At 42.0% G+C, this 11,078-nt stretch overlaps 3 protein-coding genes across 3 annotated transcripts; all 3 read left to right on the top strand.

Moving 5' to 3' along the window:
• The first annotated feature begins 3,381 nt into the window (after window positions 1-3,381).
• On the top strand, window positions 3,382-4,359 carry LOC133795534 (uncharacterized). Its single transcript, XM_062232985.1, has one exon. The coding sequence runs from the start codon at window positions 3,382-3,384 to the stop codon at window positions 4,357-4,359; it is 978 nt and encodes a 325-aa protein (XP_062088969.1).
• Window positions 4,360-5,309: 950 nt separating this feature from the next.
• On the top strand, window positions 5,310-5,672 carry LOC133795536 (uncharacterized). The gene has a single exon (XM_062232987.1). It carries the CDS (start codon window positions 5,310-5,312, stop codon window positions 5,670-5,672), a length of 363 nt encoding a protein of 120 aa, XP_062088971.1.
• A 1,026-nt stretch (window positions 5,673-6,698) lies between these two features.
• Window positions 6,699-10,825, top strand: LOC133795537 (uncharacterized). The gene is made up of 2 exons (XM_062232988.1): window positions 6,699-8,888; window positions 10,808-10,825. Exons 1-2 carry the CDS (start codon window positions 6,699-6,701, stop codon window positions 10,823-10,825), a joined length of 2,208 nt encoding a protein of 735 aa, XP_062088972.1.
• The last annotated feature ends 253 nt before the right edge of the window (window positions 10,826-11,078 follow it).

Genomic DNA, 11,078 nt, shown 5'->3' on the forward strand with positions numbered 1-11,078 from the left:
CCACATAATAATGTGGTCTCAATCACACACATACACACATTTGCATTTATTCCCTAAACGAGTCAAATTACTAAAATACCCTTCTTATAATTATAATATAATTCACATAATAACTCAATTATTGCCTCCAGGCCCCCTAATCCAGGCACTAAGCCACATTAGGAAATTTGGGATGTTACATCTCCTGCATACCACCGTTGTCTTCATTGTTGGCGAACAACCATAGCGCCGAAGACCCGTCGCCCGATGCACTCGTCTCCACCACAAGCAACACCTTGAAAACAATGCCTCCATCTAGTACAAGAGAAGGACCAGATTCGAATGCTTGGGCTGGAGGGACAATTTAAAGCAATAGGTGTTGTCCGATATTGTATCCCGTAAAAATGAAATTAAAATTACTTGGACCGTAACAATATAAAAAAATTTCGTCTGATCGTTTATATGTTAATTTTTGGATTAATGTAGTGTTTACTATAAATTTCTCATTTTCTTTGTGGTTTAATTTGGATTTTGGAGTCTATAATTTTTCTGTATTATTATAGTGCGGTTTAAACGTGGTTTGTGATTTTTGTTTATTCAATCATCCATATCATTACTATATTCTATATAGTTTACCTACAATTAAGATATTGATCTCTTGTAATGTGATTGAATATTCTCCTACAATTACTTTAGTTTATATTATTTGATGCCACTAAAAAAAACTAGGGCTATCCAGACAACAAAAGTCGTCGGCAGAAGCCCGGATGTGGTCGATAGAGGCTATACCGAGAACATGTTGTCGGTAGAAGTTTCTTGGTAGAGCCTCATCAGGTAGACATCAACTTCTACCTAGGACATTAAATGTGTCCTCGGTATAGCCTATACCGAGGAAAAATTTTGTCGGTATATAATAGAAATGTTGTCAGTGGAAATCTGCCTGATTTTGTCATCTAATAGGGCTATACCGAGGACAATGTCGTCAGTATAGCCTGAACCGAGATTTTTTTAATGGTACATTACGTATTTATTTATTAATTTAATTTGAATTAAAACTAAAATAATAGATCAAAATTAAAATACTTATATTAAACATTTAAATAAAAAATACAAGGGTACGTTTGCTCAATCCAAAAAAGAGTTGTCCTAAAGATAAAAATATAATAGTCTATAAAAACAAAACTCATACAGAAGTCTTCCTACTGACTCAGTCCTCCAACATCGGGATCATCAGGTGGTGGTGGGGCACATTGAGATCCTGGGGTGATATAATGAGTCCAGATGTGCTCCTCTGATTGTCGAAGACGCTCTCTCATCTCAACAATTTCTTCATCTCTAGATTGCAGTGGAGGGTCAGTAGTAAATGGACCTTGGTCCCTTATAGTAAGGATACGACCATATCCTTTCTGGTGGCCACATCATTTTCCAAAGACGGTTTGTGTCAATGACAAGTCGTCATCTTCAGGCGCACTCGAAACCGGTGTGGAACTCTCAGTCTCAGTTGACTATGTCTACTGTGTATCGCGATATGCACGTAATTGTTCATATGATACAATATATAATGTAATTATGTATTGTAAATAAACAATTAAAAATTTGAAAAATGTTTAAAAAAAAACTTGACATACCTAGTTTTTTTCGGCTATTTTTGTCACCCATCTTGTGCCTACATTGTGGTGAGTATCCATCCAGGTACTCGGGATCGACACATATTTTTGCATTAACCTAGGGGTTAAAGAAAAATACCGTATCACTTTATGAGGCACTTTCTTGCCCTTGGTGTTCTTGTCCACCCACCGATTCTCCCCACAAACATGACATTTACTTTTTCCAACATGTTTTTTCCAAAACAATGCACAATCATGCTTGCAGACATGGATTGACTCGTACTCCAATCCAAGTTTACGCAACAACCTTTTCGCTACATAATGCATAATGTTGTGGTTGGTGTTGTTAATATGTTTTTTTTACCATTTCAGTTTTTATTTTCTTTCTACTTAAGGATAGTTCAATAATTACAAATTGAATGGACAAAATTATAGAATTAAGTTGTATTTATTGACTTTTCTGCTGTATAATATATTTATTTTAAAATATTTGATCCATTTCTATGTGTTTAGATTTTTTTTAAAATAAAAATATATCTAATCCTATATCTTTTGAATTTAAGGAGGAAAAACTTCATGATGTTACATTATTTTAATAACTAAATATTTATAACCTATGTTCATCTTACGACTAATTAGTAGTGCATGTTCTTAGGATAGAGAAGAAACTTGTATAGTTAGAAGATTTTTCTCTTTTTATTCGAGATGTATTACATTATAATTATTTTCAATGAATTATTCATTGGTGACTAATAAAAAAAAAATATTCATAACACATGTCAAACATCAACAAATTTTAATAACTAAGCATAAATAAATTTCAATAAGTATAAATTCGATATTTCAATTCTTCCAAAAAAAAAAAAATCAATACTTCAATATAACTTTGGATGGTTTTGTTGGGTTCTAATAATTTTTTATTGCTTTCAATTAATTTTGATGATTTTTTTTCTTTATACATTTTTTCTTTTTCTTATATTAGTTTTATAAATGGCTATAAAACTAACGAAAGCATACAAATAAAAATGTACCAATTAATATAAAAATTTATTAATTAGTACTTAAGATCAATAAAGGGCCCAGAAATAAGTTTTTACTAGGAGTGAAAATTTAAATTTTAATATTTTTCTTTTATATATACATAATATACATATTAGTACAAAATTATTATGAACACTAGATACAAGCAACGTGTATTATGCACATTTGCTTAGTTTTATATGTAGAATTTATTAAATTTATATTAATGTTATATAAATTTCAAATAAATATCTGTTGGGCCCAAAATGTTAGGCCCGACAACCCTTTCCTCATTTATCAAATAATTAAAACGGAACGTTTTGACGTATAGAAATTCTGAAGGCAGAAGCTGTGGGTCAGAGGCGATCCGTGCCTCTGACCCCTGAGCAAGACATTCAAAGTCGGTATTTTTGGAGGGAAATTCAGTTATTTCTTCCCCCCCCCCCCCCACATATTCCAGGGTTCGCTTGAACCCACTAACTGCATTGCATATTTTGTCCTATAAATATAAGATTCATAGAAGGGAAATGGGATCGAATTTTGAACTGACTTAAGCATCGAAGTGTCTTTCTTGCAGGTGATCCCGACGAGTCAAAGGAAAGTTTCATCACCGGAATAGTGACTGTTCATCTTCCATTACTGGGAGAAGCCTCCAGATATAGAAAGACAAATTGTTGCCCCAACAATTGTCGCCGTCTGTGGGAAACGAAAAACATTTCGCCCTTAGCCACGTCGCCGAATCAAGAAATCAAGATCCCCTACGAACCCAAAAATCATGCCACCAAAAGGCAACGGAGTTTCGGGCCCAGTCGCACAGAGCGTCCCTCTGGCGGATGTGAGCGACCAGATCGATTGGATGTGTCACCTGTTGGAGGCGAGCCAGCAGCTGTCCGACAAAGCAATCAAGACATTGGCCAAAGCCCAAGCTAGGCTCGAAGCCGAGATTGCTAAGCTGCGCCGGTCCGCCGACACAACCCGCAACACCCAAGCCCACGACAATCTTGATTCTTGTAGATCTGAAGTTCTAATCGACCGCGTTAGTTCCCCTCATCAAAACATGAACCTAGGTAACGAAAGATCCCAAGGCATCCCTCCATCCTCCGCGATCGAAGAGAGACGAGCCCCAACCTCTGACATGCATGGGCGGGTGGAAGCAGAACCCACCGGACCCGCTCAGCCAGCAGCCGAAATCCGGCCTCAACGCACCACACCTCAAGTCGCACACGATTCTCCCTCTGAAGGTCGTGTTCCCTCGATCCGGTTCTTGGACAATTGGAAAGAAGACATGCTGAGGGAAATGATGCAGAAGTTCTCAGATGGGAGATCAGCCTACGCCACCGAACATTTGGATCTAGTATCAAGAACCACTGAGAAATCGCCTTTCTCGGAATGGATTCAGAATGAGCCAAAGCCTCGAGACTTCATCATCCCTTCCTTGCCTGCGTTCAATGGAAAGGGAGACCCACTAAACCATTTATTCCAATTTCAACAGAAGATGGCATTAGAAGCTAATAACGAAGCCATTCAATGCAAAGTCTTTTCAACGACTTTCTCCGGGCCAGCTCTGTTATGGTTCCGACAATTAAAGCCCGGATCACTCAATAGTTTTAGTGATCTTCGACGGACCTTCTTACAGCAATACAGTGTGAACCGAGAGGCACCCAGAACAATGGCTGATCTCTATCGGATTGAACAGGGGGAGAATGAACATCCGAAAGCATACTTACAGCATTTCATTGACCTCGTGCATTAAATCCACGACGTCGACCCACTCACCGTAGCAAATCTCTTCGTCAAAAGCTTGCAGGTGGGATCTCTCTTACATGAGAATCTCATCATGACACCACCATACAACATGGGAGACGTGCAGACCCGAGCCGAGGGCTTCTTCAGGGTCTTGGAATTTCGAGAACGCGCACAGAAGAAGTCTGCACTCATCTCTGCTCCGCCAACAAATAATCCTCCACCACCTGCTAGGGATGACAAGAGGAAGCGGAACCAAACAGATCTCACGAAGGAAGGAAAAAGGCCAAGACAGGATCGACAGTCATCACGATACCCGTCTTTCGAATACACCGTCCCGCAAGAAGTCATTTATGAAGAAAATAAAGACAGACCTATCTGGCGAGAGCCCTACAAAATTACCACTCCTTCTGACAGAAGGGATAAAAGCAGATACTGTCTCTTCCACAAAGATCACGGTCATACGATCGCTGAATGCCACAACTTGAATAATCAGATCCAAGCCCTCATGAGGAGTGGGAGGCTTACCCAATGCATCAAGGAGATGGGGTGACTAGGTGCCTCACGGCATAATCCCACTTCTGCCCTTGCTCCACAAGCGTCAGACCCCATGCACGCAGCCTCTGACAACATCCAGGAGCCTCTTAAGCAAGTCCCTATGATCCACGGGATCATAGAACCCACTGACAGTCAAGAGCATACAACCAAAATCCATAAAAGGATGGAGGAACGAGTGAAGTGTACAAATCATTAGGCCATGTGGTCAATCTCATCACTTCAAAAGACAGAAGCTACCCAGCCTTTGCAATCACCTTCACCGATGTTGACCTGAAGGGCGTACACCTACCCCATGATGATCCACTTGTCATTTCCCTACAGGTTGACCATTGCCAGCTGGGCAGAGTTCTGATCGACGGGGGCAGTGGAGTCGACATCCTCTTCTGGGAAGCCTTCCAGAAGATGGGGCTAGAGGAGAATCAGATCCGGCCCCCCACCACGCCCATTTTGGGCTTCAACAGCCAAAGAGTATATCCGAAGGGAGTCATTCGCTTAACTGTGGTGGCTGGAGAACGCGCCTTGCCAGTAGACTTTCTCATTATAGATTCCACCACAAACTACAACGCCATCATGGGGAGAAATTGGATCCACCGGATGCAGGGGATAGTCTCAACTCTACATCAGGTGATGCGGTGTCAATCACTCAACGGGCGCTACACCGTTGATATCAAGGGCTGCCAGAAGCAGACCAAAAAGCGCTTCCTTACCTTGAAAGACATAAATAACTCTGGCACTGCTTCCCATAATGACTCCCCTGACAAATAGCAATTACAGCAGGACCTACTAGCGTGCCTAAAAGGAATCGATCTAGAGGAAGACCAAGAAAAACCCCTAGTTACGCTGGATACCTTAGAACAAGTGGGTCTAGATGAAGCTGACCCCTCTAAGACAGTGCTGGTAAGTACCAAGCTCTCTGGAGAAGAGAGACAGACCCTCATGCGATTTCTCAAGACCAGAATGAGAACTTTCGCCTGGTCACCACATGACATACCCGGAATAGACCCCTCCATCATGAGTCACAGCCTAAATATCTCCAACAACTTCCCACCTGTCAAGCAGAAGTAGAGGAGGTTCGCTCCAGAGGTGAATCAAGTCATACAAGAGGAGGTCAAACGGCTCCTGAGCACAGGGGGAATAGAAGAATGCCTATATCCCAGTTGGATTGCCAACCCCGTCGTGGTCCCAAAGATGAATGGGAAAAAGAGAGTATGCATAGATTACACAAATTTAAATAAAGCATGTCCCAAAGATAGCTACCCTCTACCGAAGATCGATCAGATAATAGACGCCACGGCAGGATATGAAAGAATGAGCTTCCTAGACGCTTACTCTGGATACAATCAGATCCCCATGAAATCAGAAGATCAGATTCACACGGCTTTCATAACAGAAGGTGGTTTATATTGCTACAAAGTTATGCCCTTCGGTGTAAAAAATGCAGGCGCAATGTACGAAAGGCTGATGAACAAGCTGGTTTCCTCATTGCTCGGGAGAAATATGGAGGTTTATATTTATGACATGGTCATCAAGTCCAAACAAAGCTCTTCACATATAGACGACTTGACCAAGTGCTTCGACATCCTTGATGCTTTTAGAATGAAATTAAACCCCTCTAAATGCGTCTTTGGGGTGTCCTCTGGACAGTTCTTGGGGTACGTCGTCAGTCAGAGGGGCATCGAGGCAAACCCAACACAGATTGCGTCCCTCTCAGAAGTCAAAGAACCCCGAACCATCCGAGACATATAGGCTCTGACGGGCAAAATAGTAGCATTAAGCCGATTCATATCACGAATGTCTGACCGTTGCCAGCCCTTCTTGCAGTGCATAAGAAAATCTGCCAACACCACCTGGGGACCGGAGCAAAGAAAAGCGTCGGAAGAACTGAAAACTTATTTGAGCTCCCCTCCTATATTGAACTCCCCCATAGCTAATGAAGATTTATTCTTATACTTGTCCGTCTCACAATTCGCTGTGAGTTTTGTTCTCTTCCGAGAAGAAGCCAATCGTCAGAAGCCAGTGTTCTACTGCAGCAAGATGCTCCTGGACGCTGAAACTCGTTACAGTATGATGGAAAAGTTGGCACTCGCACTCCTTACGGCAAAGAAGAAGTTACGACAATATTTTGAAAGCTACACCATCATTGTATATACGGACTATCCATTAAAGCAATTATTGAGTAAGCCCAACCTCTCTGGAAGGTTATCTAAATGGGCAATTGAGCTAGGGACGTACGATATTCAGTTCTCACCACGAAAAGCTAAAAAAGGACAGGTACTAGCTGACTTCCTGGTTGAAATTCAGTCGTTCACCCCTGACACTCTGCCAGAATTGTTAGAGTCAGAAGATCAATGGGTGTGGACGATGCATACTGACGGAGCATCCAATTCCCAAGGGGCTGGTATTGGCATCGTCTTAAAAGCTCCCTCGGGCCTCAAAATCGAAGAAGCCATTCGTTTAGAGCAATCCACGACGAATAATGAAGCAGAATATGAGGCACTAATCTATGGTTTAGAATTAGCACGAGAAATGGGCATCCAACGTCTAAATGTCAGAGGAGACTCACAGCTTATGATAGAGCAAGTGGCTGGAAATTTCGATACTAAAGCACCCCATCTGGCCAGCCTTCTACAGAAGGTAACTGACTTGCGATTGCATTTTCTCCAGTTCGAACTCACACAAGTACCTAGGGAGAAAAATCAGAAGGCCGATGCCCTTGCCAAATTAGCCTCTGCAGGAGGTTGCACGCGCCAGTCCTCCATATCTATAAGCCGATCAAGCAAAGACATGGAAGTCTATTCAACCTCATCAGAACCTGAATGCTGGATGGATCCAATCATAAGATACTTGTCCACCTCCGAACTCCCACCTAATCCAAAAGATGCAAAACTTTTGCGCCTTCAGGCACAGCGTTATTCCATAATCCATGGGACGCTGTACCGCAAGTCCTTCAACGGTCCCTACCTACGGTGTTTGCGTCCGTCAGAAGCTAAAAAATTGCTAGAAGAGATACATGAGGGGACATGCGGGAATCACACAGGGGGGCGGAATTTGGCACACAAAGCACTTACAACGGGGTATTACTGGCCATACATGATGACAGAAGCACATTACTATGCCAAAAAATGCGACAAATGCCAACGATTCGCACCCACCATCCATCAACCTGCTCAAACCTTACACTCCATTGTTGCACCTTGGCCTTTTGCAAAATGGGGTATGGATGTGGTAGGTGAACTACCTAAGGCTGCTGGAGGAAGACGGTATGCTCTTGTAGCCACTGATTACTTCACAAAATGGGTTGTGGCAGAGGCATACGTCACAGTCAGCAAAACAGACACTATGTCCTTCATTTGGAAGCATATTATATGTCAATTTGGGATACCATGGGAGATAGTCGTGGACAATGGAACCCCGTTCCAAAATGCGAAGGTACAAGAACTATGTGACACATACAAGATCAAGCTGAGCTTTGCCTCTGTCACTTACCCACAAGGCAACGGCCAAGCAGAAGCTTCCAACAAAGTTATCTTTGCCAACATTAAGAAGAACTTAGAAGATAAAAAAGGAGCATGGGCAGAAGAACTACCAAAAGTGTTATGGGCATATAGGACAACAAAAAGATCCTCTACGGGAGAATCTCCCTTCGCCATGGTATATGGGACAGAGGCCATCATACTGACAGAAGTGGGCCTACCTACACTTCGAACAGAGATCACATCTGATCAAACAACAAACAACATTAAACTATTACACAACCTAGATCTTCTGGAAGAAGTACGCACGGTGGCACAATTACGACTAGAAAATTATCAAAAGGCTGTAGAACGCTACTACAACAAAAGAGTCCACTCATGCACATTTCGAGAAGGTGATTGGGTTCTGCATAAAGTCACAGGCAACAAGAAGAAGCTAGAACCGAATTGGGAAGGGCCTTTCGAAATCATTAAAGTACTAGGCAAAGGGCCTTACACCCTAAAGAATGTACGTAGTGGGAAAATCGTACCTCGTACATGGAATTCAATGTCTTTGAAACAATATTATTGTTAATAGTTGTACTGTGCAATTCAAAAGTAATACAACAACTTTCCATTTTTTCACATTCTTTTAAATTTCCCTTATATTCAATTTCTTGACATTATTATCCACTATATTACACCAAGCCAGACACGTGACAATTAACTTTTCACTCGAAAGGTTTCCTCAATTATAGCCCCACCTACCTTTGTTAAAAAATAACGTTATTCACGTGCACTTAAAAACTACCTACCACAAATGGCTATAAATAAACAATTATCTGAATGCTCAAAGTTGCCAACCTCCCCTAGTAATACACTGTATGTCTTTAATCTCAATACATACGTTACCCACACCTACACTCCAATAAACAAAGAGCAATAATAATGCACAACGAAGATCACACCCCGCACATTGGCACCAGGCTGAATCTCAGCAGATTGTGGTAGCAAGGCCACTACACACCATCTGCGTACACGATCCTACCGCCTTTGCCGTTTCACTGGATTTTGTATCGCATTCTAATCTGACTTGACTAAGCTCACAGGGAGCTACGGCCAGCCATTTCGCAGTCTAATCTGCCCTGGCTATGCCGATCTGGCCGTCCAACGGAGGTGCACTGCAAACCCTACCCTCTTACCCGCATAAGAGGAGCACCTCCTGCTATCTACTCTGCCCTGACTATCACAGCAGAACCATTAGCTGTCATGCTTCAGATTCCTCACCAGTGCACACTAGCTGGTTTGGCAATCCAAGGCTGGGAGGAACTTTTCCCGCAGTCGCACCCATATCCTACACGAAGGGTGCCTCTAACAGGATACACGGCAGCCCAAACAAGCCATCACTATACTACACGGTATGGGTGCATTGGAAAGATACCCCTCCTCACAATCTTGACATCTTTACCAACTCTACGCTTTGTCCCCCACGTTCGGTCTGAATCACATTAACCCCTCTGATCTCATGGGAAAGTTTCAGCCTCCAGAGGCCGAACCCATTCCGATCAAGACCACTACAAAACTCCCTACGCGTAAGAAGGTCTACCACTCAACAATAATGACAACGCCGCAGAAGTACAACACTTTTATCACTACAACTTAAATTGGCAGATGCTAAGCATGGGCACACATATTTGCTCAATTCCTTTCTTAATAAACAAAAATGAATATTTGTACTATGCACGATCAGAAGGCGATGTATACTCAAAATGGCAATAAATCAGAAGTTGTTATTTATAAATTATGTTACATTAACGACGATATTAATTCCTGATTTCATAATTGATCTATTCTCTATGAAAAAATATTTTCTTGCCCATAATTAATCCCATTCAATACGATGCATATACTCTGCCATCGCACTCTCTAGCTTCGGATGGCCTAACCCATAACGTTCACACGATATATAGTACGGGATGCCACTTCTGATAAGCTCTTCCATAGCCCACGTTGAGTAAGGCCACTGTGGGTTGTCAAAGATTCTCCTCAAAAAGGAAACCTTCGTTCACTCATGGTGCTCACCTGCAACAACAATGTTCTCAGCTCCAACCCATCACCAAAACACCAAGACGGATCATTCACACAACACTTAACTGGGCATTCTCTCCCACCATCTATATAATCTTTCGCTGTATCTCGCACGCAATGGCCTGAAGGGTTTATGAAGCTTCTGATTCGAATAAACCATATGACTCACACCTGTCATCACGCCTTCGATTAAGTCCTAAATGACAACGAACATATCCAATACACACACCAAGACAACCAACAGGAAACAAAGCTCTATTTGTATTGATAATTTTCTCTATTACAATCATCTACATACTAGCGGCCAAAAGTGCCCAAAGAATGTATATACAGAAATTAATTCAAAGCAAAACATGACAGAATTTAACAAAACGATAATGTGTTGTTCATTCTACGGCACCTCTTTCACCATCTGGCTTGGCCTCTGCAACAGGCGCGGATCTTGATGCCTTCTGATCAGACGCCACATTGGCAACACTATCTTCAACAGCTTCCCCATTGGCATTATACATCGACCCCAGCACGTCGCCCCTCAACTTCAACTTCTCCAGATGACACGACGGATAGGAAATCTGCAGATCCCTAATTTCATTCAAGTACTTGTCGACATCATACTCTCCTATTTTTACAT

This window comes from Humulus lupulus, chromosome 8 (genome assembly GCF_963169125.1).
Source record: "Humulus lupulus chromosome 8, drHumLupu1.1, whole genome shotgun sequence".
Taxonomy (NCBI): Eukaryota; Viridiplantae; Streptophyta; class Magnoliopsida; order Rosales; family Cannabaceae; genus Humulus; species Humulus lupulus.

Coding starts and splice junctions, on each gene's coding strand:
- LOC133795534 (XM_062232985.1), top strand. CDS start 3,382: ATGCCACCAAAAGGCAACGGAGTTTCGGGCCCAGTCGCACAGAGCGTC.
- LOC133795536 (XM_062232987.1), top strand. CDS start 5,310: ATGGGGCTAGAGGAGAATCAGATCCGGCCCCCCACCACGCCCATTTTG.
- LOC133795537 (XM_062232988.1), top strand. CDS start 6,699: ATGTCTGACCGTTGCCAGCCCTTCTTGCAGTGCATAAGAAAATCTGCC.